The 17,358-nt window shown below is 37.0% G+C and overlaps 1 protein-coding gene across 1 annotated transcript; it reads right to left on the bottom strand.

The window, feature by feature from the left end:
- Positions 1-38: 38 nt before the first annotated feature.
- On the bottom strand, positions 39-1,789 carry LOC126590366 (uncharacterized). The gene is made up of 3 exons (XM_050255837.1): positions 1,279-1,789; positions 157-1,067; positions 39-62 (listed from the first exon to the last, which is right to left on the bottom strand). The coding sequence occupies exons 1-3, from the start codon at positions 1,787-1,789 to the stop codon at positions 39-41; spliced, it is 1,446 nt and encodes a 481-aa protein (XP_050111794.1).
- Between the last annotated feature and the right edge of the window lie 15,569 nt (positions 1,790-17,358).

The raw sequence follows: 17,358 nt of genomic DNA, 5'->3' as shown, positions 1-17,358 counted from the left end.
CCTAAGTGGACCCTTAACAATATTTATGACAGAAAATGCTATCTCCACTGAAGCAATTGCAACTGGTAAAACTAAAGACAATGTAATGAGCAAATATACATAATTGAATACTTGATGCATCCTTGTCTCCACCATTTTTTTTGCAAGATCACCAACCCCTTCCAATTGAGAGAAATCACTACTGGAATGCACATAATGAATATAAATCTCAAGTTGATCTTTAAGTGCAAAACAATCCTCATCCGAAAAGTCTTGAGGATAAAATTGAGCAAGACGAAGTAACTTTGGTTTATCAAAAGCTACAAATGAATCTTTCGGACTCAAACATGCCAAACAAATAAGCAACTTGGTATTTACCTCATTAAAGCGATCATCTAACTCCGTAATTTGCTCATCAATGACATAAATAAAGAGCTTCACACGATAATGATGACGATTTGTCTTTATTGGAGCATTACGCCTTGACCTCCCTGGAAGTATAAATGCCTCTTCCATGTTAGGAACATCAATATGATGTTTTTCACAAAAAGAAGATACTTCATCAACCAATGCATCAAACCCATTATTCCTTATCCAATGTAGCTTTTCCTTGCATGATTTCACTAAAGCCATTGCATTCACAATTTCTTGATCTTTCCTTTGCAATGCTTGTGACAAATCATTTATGAGTCCCAATATGACTTTCATCAAGAAAAGGTGAAACACAAACTCAAAAGTACGTATTTCTCTCATTAACTTATTTGCTTCACCCACACTTTCATTGGGATTATCATCAATAACCATTTGAAGCACATGAACCACGGATGAAAACATGGAAATGATGCTAATCAAGGTACCATAGTGTGAGTTCCATCGTGTGTCACCGGCACGTTTGAGATTTGTTTCTTGATTTAAGCCTCGCCCCGTTATAAGACAATCATTTTCAAAAGCTATCGCAAGCTCTTCTTGAAGTTGCTGTCTAAGTAAATCACGCCGCTTACAAGATGCTCCAACATGATTAACCACACTATTAGTCGTTGCAAAAAAAGAGGCAATGTCTATATTCTTCTTTGCTACAGCAACAAGAGCTAGTTGAAGTTGATAAGCAAAGCAATAAACATAATATGCACAAGGTTGTTATCTCAATATCTTTGTTTTAAGGCCATTCAACTCACCTCTCATATTGCCCATCATAACCTTGTTCTCGTAGCTTGGAAATGCTCAAACCGTTGCAAGAAAAGAATGTGTCAATAACATCCTTTAGTGAACTTGAAGTAGTGTCGGTAACATGTTAGATACCGACAAATCTTTCAATTACATGCCCGTTGTCATCCACATAACGCAACACCATAGCCATTTGCTCTTTCACTAACACATCGCGTGCTTCATCCACCAATATTGAAAAGAATCTATCTTTTAGACGATCAATGATAGCATCAAGTGTTTCAAGAGCACATGAATTCACAATTTCTTTTTTAATGCAAGGAGCTAGTAATTTGAGATTCCCCGGAGCATTTTCCATCACAACTTCTCTAACTTTATCATCATTATCTGCAAGGAATTGCAATAGCTCCAAGTAATTTCTCCTATTGCTTGAAGTGGCACCTTCATCATGGCCACGAAAAGCAAGACCTTGTCGTAATAAAAACTTAGTGCACTTGATTGATGCATTCAAGCATGTGCGATAAGCCTTACGAGCTTGGTCGGAGTGTTTGCTCACTGCCGTTTCAATATGTGTAGCTTGATTCATCAAATTTGTAGCAGCTTCTCTAGCCTTATTATGAACACTCCTAACCGGTCCAACATGCATCTTAAATCTTTCTCTCCCTTTCTTCCAAGTCTTAAATCCATCTCTAGTGAAAGCTTCACTACCCACTTGTTCAAATTGGTTTTAAAGAGATAGCAATAGAGACAAAATGCCGCATCTTTAGATATACTATACTCCAACCAATCAAACTCATCAAACCATTGGGAAATTATGACCTCTAGGTTGACAAGGTCCTTTTTATAGATATGATCTTCGGACCTCATCTCTCATAATAGCATCATAATCTATCATTTGAGTTCTTAATCCAGGATCCGCTTGAAGATTACCCAAAACACCGTCTAATTAACGTTGTCTTGAACTTGGAGTTCTTGAACTACCAACAGTATTTGAACTATTAACATTATTCAAACTACCCGAACCCGATGATGACTTTCTCTTAAAAAACCGTTCCATAATAATTCTACATATACAAAATATTCAAAATAAATACTCACAATATAAACATACCGTCAACATAATCAAAATAAATATGAATTGGATTTCAATTAAATTAAATATATTCTACATATACAAAATAATGAAAATAAAAACTCACAATATAAACAAACCATCAATATAATCAAAATAAATATGAATTGAATTTCAATTAAATTAAATATATTCTACATATATTCTACATATACAAAATAATGAAAATAAAAACTCACAATATAATCAAACCACCAATATAATCAAAATAATTATGAATTAGGTTTTAATTAAATTAAATATATCATACATAGGGTTTAAAACTTACTTGAATTGTGAAATTTCACAATAAAAATGAGCAAATACAAAAAGAGTAGCTAGCGGCACCACCACCACAGCGACGACGATGGCAGCACAAAGGCACCTCAATGGCGGCAGCATGGGAGGAGATGGAGTTGAGGGTTTGGGGGGGGGGGATTGAGTTTGGAACTTAGGGTTGGAGGAGGAGAAAACAAAAGAAAATTAGGGGTTTTGGAATGGAGGAATCAGATCTGTGAATGTGAAGAAGGAGAGGCTGGTTTTTTTTTTTCTTCAGACCTGGCCCAAAACAACGTCGTTTTGGCCAGGTCATTTAAAAAAAAATTCCCTGGGCCAAAACGACGTCGTTTTGCCCAGGTTGTTTTAAAAAAAAGGCTCGCGCGCGCCTCATTCTTCTTCAACCTGCAAGCCTTCTTCTTTCAAACATTTCGTCGACTACGTGGTGTGCAACTCCAAGAGGTCGCACCAGCAGCTCTAAGGGACCTCTAAGGTTATTTCCATGGCTTCCAAGAGGTCGTGCGAGCCCATTGACCCCACTGTAGCTCCGCCTCTGATAACTGTTGCAGGAAAGCACTGGCACAAGAAATTGTTCGTGTTAGTCTTAGGCAAAGTTAGGCAGTCTTATCTGAATATCAATGGAAGTGTTTATGGTGGTACTTATCTTAGGCAGAGTAGGCATGTAGTGTAAATACGGTGGTAAGATCAATCGTTTCGTCGATCTCTGCCGCATGTTTTGTTGAATAAAACGTGGGGTGTTAATCTTTTGCAAAACCATCCTTTTGGAGCTGAATACTGGATTCCATCTTCTGCGTATTCAGTAGCTGCAGTCAATGAACGTGATCAAAAGCCTTGTAGTATAAACCTAGTGAAACAAGTCAAATTTTAATATGCAATATTCTGCTCATCAAAATTAAGTTCCTAAATTATAATTTTTTTGAAAATAAATCCTTAAACTCATTATCGTAAACATATTTAATTTTCAGTCGGATAAAATTTCAAGTATCAAATCGGCACATTACTATTTAATATGTGAAAGCCTATTGGCAGATCAAGATTGAGTATTCCAAATGAAGTCGCGATTGAAAGCATCCACTACTTGGATGTGGTTAGAATGCAATTTGGATTGGAATTTCACATGCTTCTCTTTATTTATGGTCATCAAATTGAATAAATCAAACAGAATTTACGATTAAGATTAAATAGAACTGTGTAAGAGGGTATAAGGGGTGTGAAAACCACTTCCCTTTTCAAAATGATTGGATCAAAATTAGAATGCTTATAGAGATTTCAAAAATTTCAAATTTTTGAAAACAAAAGAATCACACAACTAGTGTGCTTATGAAGATAATACCCTTTTCATATATGTGGAGCCAAAAATAATTTATAAAATTTTGAAGCTCACACATGAATTTTTATTCACAATTAATGAAAATGCCCTCATTAAATTGGCGAAACCCACATCCGTTCCACACATTGTTAAACCACGAAGAAGATCTAAAATGCTGACTACAATTTCTCCAAGCTCTAATGCCCATGACAAGGAAATAAGGTAAAGAAATTAAAAATAAAATTAATAAGTAATTCTTACCTTTAAGTTTTTCTAATTGAAGACATATTCCTTTATTTCACATCCAAAGATAATTCTTAGATATTGTTATTTATTTAATAACGCCCCCAAACATCTTTAAAATATTCAAACATCTTAAAGATACTTTTCTACTGCATCTAATGGATGACAAACTCTCATCAATTGGACGCCGATACATGGCATGTGAATCCTGACACATGTGATCGGCCCTAGCTCGGTATAACTACCTCATTCTACATACTTTTCAAGTAAGTTGAAGTTAACTCTATACAACTCAACCCTAAATATCTCTCTTTTTTGATAAAGACTTAGGCATCAGAGGTTCTTCGTCAAATCCTCATCTCTGAGTGATTAGCTTTGTCCTTAACCAAATATGTTTAATTTGCTTTGTAGGTAATGTGACAACCTGTCCCAAATTTTACAAATATATAAATTCTAAAAGAGTGAATTGACAAAAATGCCTTTAGTGGCGAGATTATTGACTTTCGTTAACCATCATTACGTGATGCATATGAGCTATTAATTTATGTACCCTCAAAGTATTCGACGATACGAACACGTAGGTGCAAGCGAAATCAAATTTGGAGCTACGATGAAATTTTTACGTAACTACGAAACTTGAGGGTGTTTTATGAAATTTGAATTTTGGGTATTTTATTATTTTAATATTTTATGACTAGACTCTCTCTCTCGGTCCCTCTTCTCGTAGCTCTCCTTATTAACGCTATTGAATTACAGAAATTGTAAGGAAGAAGAAACTAAAGGAATCAAAGAAGAAGAAAATAAGAGAGGAACCTTTCAGTGATATATTATAAGTAAAAAGGAAATATTACATCATGAACCTCTAAGTTTCTAAGACAATGCTTATATAGAGACTATGTTGCACAGTTTTACACTTTTACCCTTTACACCTAACTCCAACTAACTCTAATTGTTTTGAAGATAAGTCGCACTTGATTCCAACTAATTCAGTTTATTTGGTTAATACTCCCCCCTCAAACAAAACTGGGAACTCCCAAGTTTTGTTTGCATCTGCAATGAAGAACTGGTGGGATTGTCATGTTTTGTATCTGCTGCACTTGATGCTTCTCGAGCTTATAAAGATTGTTGACCAACATCAGAGACTCCAATATGTAAACTATGATAATGTTGAATGAACACTGGACTATGTAAACCTTTTGTGAATACATCTGCTACCTGTTCATGTGTTCATATGTATTGAACACGAAGATCCCCTTTTTGAACTTTTTCCCTTACAAAATGATAATCTGTGTCCAAATGTTTAATCTTCGAGTGGAACACTAGATTGGAACACAAAGCCAGAGTTGAAAGGTTATCACAATGCAAGGTAGGAGGTTGTGTAAGAACTTGATGAACATCCTTAAGCAGAGATCTAATCCAAAAGGCATCTGCAACACAATGTGCCAAGGCTTTGTACTCGGCTTCTGTAGAACTTCGAGATACAGTAGCCTGTTTCTTTGACTGCCACGATATCGGATTGGATCCCAAATAACAACATAACCAGTAATGGACCTCCTTATGTTGATATATGTTGCCCAATACGAATTAGAATAAGCACTGATTTGAAAATCAGAAGACTGAGTGTACGTCAACCCACAGTTGTATGTACCCTTAAGATACCTCATAATTCTTTTCACTAGATACATATGAGACTCAGAAGGATTGGTCATATACTGACACAATACAATCATTGAGTGTGCAATATCTGACATGGTAAAAGTCAGGTACTGCAAAGCCCCAACCAAGCTTCTATAGTGGGTAGGATCAGACAATGGTATGCCTTCAGTTGTAAATAGTTGTGAGTGAGGTTTGGAAGTTGTGGAGGTTGAATTGGCCAATAAAAATGCTCTGCTCATCATGGAATTTATTTTTAACATATAATGACTGAACTTCATTTTGCTTGCAGTCGTCAATGACATTGACGAACGACAAGCAATGATTTTCAATTTAAAAATAAACTTCATGATGAGCACCATTATTGCCAGTTTTTTCTTCTTTTCACTTTATTTTCTGGTTGCAGGCTTGAAATTTAGTAATGAAAAATTGTGGTGCTTTTGCGTAACTCGGCTCCCTCCCATATATATACACACATATTCAATCTGTTAATTGTGTAAATTGTGAACTTTGCCATAGGTAACGTTGTAAATAATTTGTTTTCATTTGTGCCCCTGATAATTTATTGTGACAAGGTCTATTTGCTAAATATAAAAATATTAACCGTACATAATGGTTGGCTTGTGTTTATGTACCACAAATACATGTGCAACTTATCGTATCAGCTTGCTCTATTTTGACATTTTTAAAATAAACAAAATGTCGATTGACAAAGCAAAGTGGTGAATGTCCATAATGGTTACGGTCTTTTCCAACCCACTGTGTCGTTCAACCCCTTGCTCTCTCTCAATATTGTAATAAGCTTTTACTAAATAATGTCGGTTAAGAAACAGCATGGCAATGAAAATCAACATCCAAAAAATCAACAAAATGGAACACACAAGGGCATCCGTGGCCTCCCTAGACCTAGATGCTTCCCTCCCAAAAATGAGTTAGTGGCCTCATCTTCTTTTGGAGTCCAATTTGTTGGACCGACGTGTCGACAGGACTATAGCCCAACGTATACATATGTTTTGACTCGAGGGGTTTGAATTTTGACACGATTCCAATTGGTAATCAACCATTCATTATCCTCCAAACATATCGGTGCAATAATTGTTTTGTTTGAATAAATATCATCTGCAATGTATTTTGTTTAGCTGTTAATCCATATCTCACTATCACAGATGGATGTTCCCACGCACCAAAAAAAATGGTAAAACCCATTCGCACCGGAACAAAGATTGTGATATTGACACATTGGCCGCACAATCTGTTAAAATATGGACCTGCTACTACTAGGGTTGTGACCTGCTAGGGTTTAGGCCGTGTAAGAGAAGTATCGAAGGTAATCTGATTTCATTAATTACTTCTTTACAAAGAGTACAAGATTTATACAATATACAAGAGGATATTCTAGGAAGTCAACTTTACATGAATTACACGGAATAATCTATTCCTATAATTAAGGAAAGAAAGCAATCTTCAGTGATACTCCAAGATATGCCACTTAATACTCCCCCTCAAGGTGGAGTGTGAATGTCAATCACACACATCTTGCCAAGTAATGATCGAAACACCCCTTGTCCAAGCGGCTTGGTGAATATATCCACTAATTGTGCTCCAGTTCGGACATAAGCTATCGTGATAACTCTTGATTGAATACGCTCACGGACAACATGGCAATCAATCTCCATATGTTTGGTACGCTCTTGGAACACAGGATTGGCTGCTATATGTAGAGCAGTTTGATTGTCACAATCTAGTTTTGTTGGCATGCGATGATCAACTTACAAGTCAGCCAACAAATATTTCATCCATGTAAGCTCACATGTTGCAGAAGCCATGGCACGATATTCTGCTTCTGCTGAAGACCTAGAAATGGTTGTTTGTTTCTTAGTCTTCCAAGACACTAATGCACCTCCAAGGAATATGCGACAACCCGTAACGGATCTTCTTGTAATTGAACATCGAGCCCAATCGGCATCACAATAACCAGCCAAGTTTAAGTCCCCCTTTGAAGGAAATAGAAGTCATTGTCCAAGTGCCCCTTTCAAGTATCGTAAGAGACAATGAACTGCATCTAAATGTGGTTTTCTTGGTTGTCGCATGTATTGGCTGAGTACATGAATTGCATATGAAATTTTTTGCCTGGTTATCGTGAGGTAAATGAGTTTACCAACAAGTCTCCTATACTTCGAGGCATCGTGAAGAATTTGCCCCTCCGTTGGAGATAACTTCAAGTTTTCTTCCATGGGAAAGTTTGCAGGTTTAGCACCAAGTAAGCCTGCTTCATCAAGGATATCAAGTGTGTATTTCCGTTGAGAGATAGAAATACCTTGAGAAGACCGAGCCACTTCTACACCGAGAAAATACTTTAATGGTCCAAGGTCCTTGATGCGAAAATGAGTGTGAAGAAACTATTTAAGATCACGAATGGCCTCTTCATCGTTACCTATGATAATTATGTCATCAACGTAGATTAGTATGGCTGTGAATGAGTGATCACGTACCTTGGTAAACAAGGTATAATCAGCCTTGGATTGTTGATATCCGGCTTGGTGTATAGCTATGGAAAACTTGTGAAACCAGCTACGAGAGGCTTGTTTGAGCCCGTATAGCGACTTGTTAAGTCAGCACACATTATGCTCCCCCTACCGACGAAGACCAGGAGGCAGCTGCATATAGACTTCTTCCCCAAGGTCCCCATAGAGTAAGGCATTTTGAACATCCAATTGGTGGAGAGACCAATGACGAACAAAAGCCATGGCTAAAAGACAACGGACCGTGATGAGTTTGGCGACAGGGGCGAAAGTCTCTTTGTAATCGATACCTTCACGTTGTGTAAAGCCCTTGGCAACAAGGCGAACTTTATAACACTCAACAGACCCATCAGAATGGTACTTGATCTTATAGACCCATTTGCAACCAATAGCCCGATGACCAGGAGGAAGTCGAGTGAGAGTCCAAGTATGATTTTGTTCCAAAGCCAGGAGTTCGGATTACATGGCATCTTGCCATTGAGGATCACTGTTAGCCTGCTCAAAAGTAGTAGGTTCAACAATGGTAGAAATGGCACAGGCAAAAGAGCGATGGGAAGAAGAAAGATAAGCATAGGAAACATAGTGTGATAAAGGGTAACGTGTACCTGACATGGAAGAAGAGGTGGCACCGGGAGCAAGAGAGTGTACATGATATAAATGGTAGCCCTAAAGTCGCACGGAGGGTTTATGGGAACGGGTGGAGTGGCGAGTGGCAAGAGGAAGGGGCGAAGGAGGAGTCATGGTGGGAAGTGTGTCGTGGGAGGTGACGGTGTCGAGGGTGTCTGGGGAAGGCATGGGGTCGAGGGGTGGTTGAGGGTTGGGGTTTGTGGGGTTTGTGGCAGGTTGAATGTCTGGGGAATGAGGTGATAAGGATGGTGTAATGGTAGGATCAAGGGGTAAAGGTAGAACAACACTATCAGGTTGATGATCTGGTGGCTGGGAAATAAAAGGGAAGGTGTCCTCGTGAAAAACCACATCACAGGAAATAGAAAATTTGTAGGTAGTTAGGTCATACACACGGTACCCTTTTTGACCAAGAGGATATCCAACAAAAATACATTTTCGAGCACGTTGATCAAATTTGTGTGTGGGAGTGAGATTCGTGGCATAGCATAAGCAACCAAACACACGCAAGTGGGTGAAATCAGGAAGAGTACGATGTAAAAGCTTGAAAGGAGTTTTGTGGTGAATGAGTGGTGTGGGCAAGCGATTGATTAAATAACATGCTATCTGAACACTTTCCCCTCAAAATGTTAAAGGTAAGTTGGCTTGAAATTGTAGCGCTCTTCCAACATTTAAAAGATGGCGGTGTTTTCGTTCAACTACCCCATTTTGTTGGGGAGTAAAAGGACAAGAAATGTGAAAGACAATGCCCTTGCTAGTAAAAAAAGATTGTAAAGAAAGGAATTCAGCTCCATTATCTGCCCTAATCGTCTTGATCATACAGTTAAATTGTGTTTGAACCCAAGCAATAAAGGAACATAACAAGCTGTTGGAAATATGCCCTGAAAGTCAATCTTTGGAAGAAACCTTTCAGGACAATGAATGAATGTATAGATGACTCTTATACATCAAATGGCAAAGATACTAATTAGGACTATCTCTATAAATGATATATGTCCTAAATAGTGAATCCATGGACAATGGATCGATTGAAAAAGTAATCTAATGAAGTTAGACTACAAAGACCTTCTTCACATAACCATCACGTCCAAAAGGTTCATGGTCATAATATTGTCGGAGGAATACTGACAATGCATAGACTGGTACATACTATGTCCGCTTCAATTAGAAGGATGGAAAGTCTCATCCCATTCGTGTAGTGACACTAAGATAAGTATGTAGGTGCTCATTAAGGGAATGAGTTCACAGAACACAATCAAACGAGAGTACTTGCATGGAGGTCTACTCACATGTCAATCAAGTAACTCTAATGGTTGAAATAATGTAAGTAGTCCTTTGACCTGAGGCATCATCGTTGTCTTGTGGTTAAGTACTTGATCTTTGATTATGTCAAAGTCACTCCATCCGCGGGTGTCCACGGCATAGTCGGGGTTAAGCCACTTAGTCATGAAGGCAAGTGAATGCGCAACAAGGAATCTCTAATCCTCGTTAAGAGATGATGAATACTCTAAGATATGATTCTGGAATCTTCGGCCGAAGTATCCAGCGTAATAAAGGAAAGCGTTCCTATACGACTCAATTGAATCATATAAGAAGGAGTAATCACATTAGGGGTTTGACATAATATATCCATACCCTAGTGGTGTGATTGAGAGTATTGTTTTAGAGAAAGATCGAATTACATTGTAATTCCAACTGAATAGGTTCTCCGAACTACTTCTACATTAGCTTGGGTAGCCATGATATATGGTTAGATGTCACTCATGGCTTGTGAGTTCTTCTAGATGATTAAATGTAGTCGTCAAAGAAGAAGGTGAATTAAAAGTAAGTTTTAATTCACTAAGTGATTGGATTAAATATAATCAATTGGATTGGTGCCAATCACCTCACTGCCTTGCTAATTAGAACCTAAAACGATTGTTCACCAACACACTCTTGTAGTGAGTAATTAATGGATGATGGAAATAATTAATTGGATTAATTAAGTGTTGTGATTAATTAGAAAGTCTAAAGAAATCATAAAAGCGATATAAGATCGTTTTGGGCTTAAAGAAACGTTCAGGTTTAATTGGGCCCATTGGGCCTAAACCCATTGGGCTTTTATTCAAGCATTGGATGACTTGAAATAAATAAAAGACCAAAGCCCAAACAACACAAAGGGGCCGGCCAAAGGAGGGAGAGAAAGGTCAAATGTTGACTTGTTTCTTATTGGCTATAAAAGGAACTTTATAGCAAATGTTTCATTAGAGTTTTTGAAGTGTTAAAAGAACAAAAGAGAAAAAGAAAAATATCTCTCTAACACTCAAAGGGCCGACCACCATAAGGGGGATTTTAGCCAATCATCTTTTCACCCCTTTGGTTATTCCTTCATCCTTCTCACTACACTAGTGGGTGAGGATCTTTAGAGGTTTTCAATTTTGGAAACTTGAAGAGAACCTAGGAGCACTCATTCTAAACAAAGTGGAGGAGGCAAGGAAGGAGGCTAGGCTCAAGGAGTTCAAGGAGCAAAGGTCTTGGAGGTGGTCCATCCTTGGTCTAAGATCTAGATCAAGAGGTATAAAACTACTCCTAAACTTTGTTCTCATATAAATTTGTTTTGATGCATCTTACATAAACCTATGCATCTTGAAGGGGATTTACATGACTATTGCTTTGATATTATTTGATAACTTGCTTCCGTTGCTTTCGTATATAAATTTTGAATTGTATATGCATGCTAGTCACTAGAAATCCCACATGAAATCTCATAGAATTCCCTTCACAAGCTTTGTGTTTCAGACTTTAAACGCATAAGATGAATCCAAGTAAAACGTGAATAATCATCAACAATGGTAAAAAAATATCGAGCCCCGAATGGGAATTGACTCGATGGGGTCCCCAAATGTCACAATGTATTAAATCAAAAGGTGCTTGAGAGGAGATGAAACTTGATGGAAAAGATACACGAGTTTGTTTAGCAAGAGGGCAAATATCACACGAATGACTAGAATCAAATATGATAGTTGGAACTTGCTTGGTCAAAAGTTGTAGGGGACCGGTGGAGGGATGTCCTAAGCGTCGGTGCCAAAGGTTTGAATGGCAGTTGACATTGTGAGCAATGTGAGGATTTTGTTCCGGCGACAAGTAATAGAGCCCATTATATCGCTTGCTCAGGCCAATCGTCCTCCTCGTATCCATGTCCTGTATCACCCAAAAGGTGGGAAAGAAAATCATTATGCATTGTAAAGACTCGGTGAGTTTGCTAACGGATAATAAATAGACTCGAAAGTTGGGAACATGTAACACATCATCAAGTTTAATAAGAGAAGTGGCTTGGACAGAACCAACAGACTCTATACTGGCTTTTCCCCCATTAGGCAATTGTACAGAATCAGACATGAATTTCTTGTCAAGCAAGTGAGGTGAAGGAGATATATGATCCGTTGCCCCACTATCAATGATCCAATATAGGGTTTTCTGTGATAAGGCTCCTGATGTATTAGACGAGGGTGTAAGTGTACCTGTGGCGTTTGCAAAATGTTGTGGATTACCATCAAGGTTGGTTTTCTTGAGCATGGCCATGATTTGATTGTATTCTTCAGTAGTGAACTTGGGCCCGTCACTGGTGGTTCCATGGTGATGCTAATCAGTGAACTTGGCAACTTCATCGCCAGTCTTTACTTGGTTGGCCACATGTTTCTTCTTGTTAGGAGGGGGCACCTTTTTTCCATGGTATTTATGCCCCGGTGGAAAGCTGTAGAGGTAGAAGCATCGATCTACGGTATGATATTTTTTATCACAATATGAGCATTTAAGAGAAGAATTACCTCGCTGTGCAACAGGTTCCCTGTTGCTTGTCACATTCATAGCATGCAAATTGTTGTTATCACGAGTGAGAGATACCTCCACTTGCTTCTCTTGTTGCAAAACAAGAGAATATGCTTTCCGAGTGTCTGGGAGTGGCTGCATCAACAAGATCTGCCCACGTACTGCGGCATAGGATTCATTTAACCCCATAAGGAACTGCATCACTCTTTCCTTTTCATCACATTCATTAATCTTCTTCAAACCCCCACAAGTGCATTTCGGGGGCTCATGATACGACATCAGTTCATCCCACAATGCCTTCAGTTTCGTATAGTAGACTGAGATCGATTGTTGCTCCTAACTGTGCTCAACAATTTCTCTCTTAATTTGATAAACACGTGAATTGTTCCCTTGGGAGAAGCGATCACGCAAGTCGGCCCACACATCTGCTGCTGATGTGTAGTAGGAGACGCTGCTTGCGATGTCCTCATGCACAAAATTCAGGATCCATGCAAGGACCATGTCATTGCATCGTTGCCACAATGCAAATTGTTTATCTGTTTTAGCATGGGGGTCAATGGTTCCATCAACCAAGCCTAGCTTGTTCTTAGCACTTAGACTGATGCGCATAACACGGCTCCATGTGCTGTAGTTGTCTCCTTGAAGGGTTTTGGAGACCAAGATGTTCCCAGGTTGATCAGAGGGGTGTAATAAGAACGGGTTCGAGAGGTCAGCAGCCATCTCTGATGATTTTGTGCTGGCTCCTGATTCACTCATGATGATACTGTTTTGTTGTGGTGCGAAATGCGTTGGGGGGGTATTCAGAGTCACCAAAAACGGTGCTCTGATACCATGTTAAAATATGGACCTGCTACTGCTAGGGTTGTGACCTGCTAAGGTTTAGGCCGTGTAAGAGAAGTATTGAAGGTAATCTGATTTCATTAATTACTTCTTTACAAAGAGTACAAGATTTATACAATATACAACGTATACATATGTTTTGACTCGAGGGGTTTGAATTTTGACACGATTCCAATTGGTAATCAACCATTCATTATCCTCCAAACATATCGGTGCAATAATTGTTTTGTTTGAATAAATATCATCTACAATGTATTTTGTTTAGCTGTTAATCCATATCTCACTATCACAGATGGATGTTCCCACGCACCAAAAAAATGGTAAAACCCATTCGCACCGGAACAAAGATTGGGATATTGACACATTGGCCGCACAATCTGTTAAAATATGGACCTGCTACTGCTAGGGTTGTGACCTGCTAGGGTTTAGGCCGTGTAAGAGAAGTATTGAAGGTAATCTGATTTCATTAATTACTTATTTACAAAGAGTACAAGATTTATACAATATACAAGAGGCTATTCTAGGAAGTCAACTTTACATGAATTACAGGGAATAATCTATTCCTATAATTAAGGAAAGAAAACAATCTTCAGTGATACTCCAAGATATGCCGCTTAACACAATCGAAGTCTCACATAGTTGTTGTGATCATACAATGTTATAGGTAATTATCCTCTTACATGACATGTTAATAGACTAGGATGTTAGGTGACCATGTGGAGGGGAAATCCGTTTTAAGAAAAATGCTCATCATTTTGTGGCGGTGATGGTTTTGTTTGAGGGAGGTTAATTTCCCACATTTGTTTTAGTTTTTCATATATCATCTTTATTTTTAGTCATCAGATTAAATAAATTAAACAAGAAAAACAACATAATTGTACAAGAGATTAAAATACGTGTTTATCATTTCCCGCTTAAAATAAACACCCCCATTCCGAACGGAACAAAGAGTGATATTGACATGTTGTCCACACCAAACATCGACTATTCCACAGTTTACTCATTTTGTGTGAGAAGGCCATTTGTGTCACACATGCCAAATTTTCAGTGGTAGCCATCCCCATCCCCATCCACTACCCACACCACCGAGCTAACCCAGCGGCTTTAAAAGAAACATAATATCATTTGTAATGATTTAGATGATTTTATTAATTTGGTACCAATACTGTATATTATTTTGTGAATTTCCACTAGGAAGAATGTGTTTTACTCCTCATTTTATCAATAGGTTAATACTTGCATACATTTCGACGCATAAACGATCTTCAATTTGAATCATTTTTTATGCGTATGATCTTCAAAGGGGATTAAAAAATTAGATTGTTCCGATTATAAAGTTTAAATGATGAACATATGTTATTCATAAAGGGTGAAATATGTATATTCCCATATAAGAGAATGCAAGTATTATCCTTACTAATATTGGTTTGAAGTAAGGACGGGTCCACAGGGACCCTCCAGAGGTCAGAAAAACAATTGGTAAGGTTCTCTCTAGTGACATTTCGAGTGTCTGGTACGAGACTCTTTTGTTCTCATCAGGTATTTAATGAAATGAATGGAAGAACTATCGACAATTATTCAGTAGGGATTCTTGACAAAAGTCACCAGAATCACCTAATAGCACTCGTCAAATGTCGATATATGTTAGCATGCGAGCAATATAACTTGGTAAAGGAAATGGCCAACCAAAAAAAAAACTAAAAAACATTTACGTACTACGCGTGCTAGCTATTTTCTTTTGCACTATAACCCCGAGATTAAAATTTCAAATTTGTCACTGATTTGAAGTAATGATTGTTTCCGATTACTGTATGCATTCATATATTTTAATAATAAATAACATTCAGTATTTTATAATTCAAGTGCAAGTATCTCTATCAATTATATAAGTCAGAACCACAAACATGCAAGATTGCAACATATGAGAATCTGTAAACAATGGTTTTGGGTCATCAAAGAAAATAAAAAATGCACAAAAATACAAACAAGTGTTCGACTATGGAAGAATACAAAAAGAAGAAGAAAAAAGCAAAGTTTGATGGTGCGTGGAGTGTGGGAGATCGGGAAGGTGCATCCACGCAGGAATCAGTAGATTAGACTCCGACACCAGAAAAATTAGTGTATACATTTTTCAATGAATAGATGATACGTGTTTATGTTTAGAGAAATTGATCAAAATGATTATTTTTTAATACCAGTTTTTTAGAATGAGATTGATGTGCCGTTGAAATTTAATAGATATGTTATGAATATTCGGGTTTTCAACTATTTATATTTAATTTTTTTATCATTTTGATAAATTTCTCTTAAATTTAAGGTTGATTATAATTTTTCCACTCTTGTTTTAGCTGTGACTGTAAATTAAATTGCAAAATTTTTATTTTAGGCTAAGATGAGAGCATCTCACTTCTAGATTGGAGGGGTTCTCTCTTACAACAAGTGGCGTTACTCGGCCTATCATTGCTTGCTATGTGCTTATAAAGTAAACGACGTATTTAAAAAAAAAAAAACTTTCTATGTGGTTAAATGGTAGCAAGAGAATATATACGGGCATCCTAAGAGATTAAAAATTGTAAAATTAAAAGGACAAATTTGTTGATGTGCCTTCAAACTTGTATAGAGCTTTCAATTTCCCCCATGAATTTTAATTTTAGCCAATTATTCTCCTGAACTTTTATAATTAGCAAATTTCTCCATTGAACTTAAATTTTAGCCAATTATCCCTGAACTTTTATAAATAGTCAATTTCTCCCCTGACGCTAGACTTTTAAAAAATTCCATCCAATTTTCTACCCCATTTTGATCATGTGGACAACACTTATATGTGGGTAGAATGAATGAAAAATTGGGTAGATGAAAATTTTAGAATCTAACGCTAGGGGGAAGTTGGCATTTTACTAAATTTTAGGGGTAATCGGCTAAAGTTAAATTTTATGGGAGAAATTGACTAATTATAAATGTTCAGGGATAATCTACTAGAACTAAAGTTTAGAAAAAATTGGCAGTTCAATACAACTTCGGAGGCAAACTGACAAATACCTCTATTAGAGCATCCCCAATGAAGGGCTCTATATGAGGCTAGAAAAGTGGTGGATATAGGCCAATTTAAAGTTCCGAGAAATCTTTGGGGCTCTAAAAAAGAATCTCTCCCAATAAGGGGCTATATATCTTTCGGGCTCTATATGAGGCTATATATTTTATTTATGTGGTAGTTTGATTACACGGTAAATTTATTTTTGTCTTAACTTTTCTTAACTTGATTTTTGGACGTGTTATGTTAAATTTAAATTTATGAACTTTTTAACCTAAAAAAAATTTAAATTCTAACAGAATTAGATTTCATCACTTATACATTGTTGTAGGCTCTCTTATCTCAATCTCATCCATTGGTTTGTTTATATGAAATCAAACAAGATAAAATTTCATTTCACAACAACCATTGGATTTGATTATCTTATTTCAATCTCATCCATTGGTTTATTTCTCTGATTGACACATTCTCCGAAATCAAACAAGATTTTCATTTGATAACAATCTTTGGATTGGATTATCTTATCACAATTTAGTTATGTCATTTGTTTATATTTTTGGTTTAGGTCTGTAAACTACCAATGTTAAATTTCATCGCTTTTTAATGAATTGTTCAATTTAGAAAATTAAAGACAAAGCACTACATTTTTTTTCTAGTCAATCACACAGAAAATAATCGTTGTTTGTATATGTTTTCTTAATCAAACAAACGGTTGAAAATAAACCCTTAAAATATTAAACGGTTGAAAAATAAACCCTTAAAATCATGTTTGAGAATT

The sequence above is a fragment of the Malus sylvestris genome, chromosome 11 (genome assembly GCF_916048215.2).
Source record: "Malus sylvestris chromosome 11, drMalSylv7.2, whole genome shotgun sequence".
NCBI lineage: Eukaryota > Viridiplantae > Streptophyta > Magnoliopsida > Rosales > Rosaceae > Malus > Malus sylvestris.
Note: the sequence above shows the minus strand (reverse complement) of the source record. Positions and strands in the feature narration are given on the sequence as shown.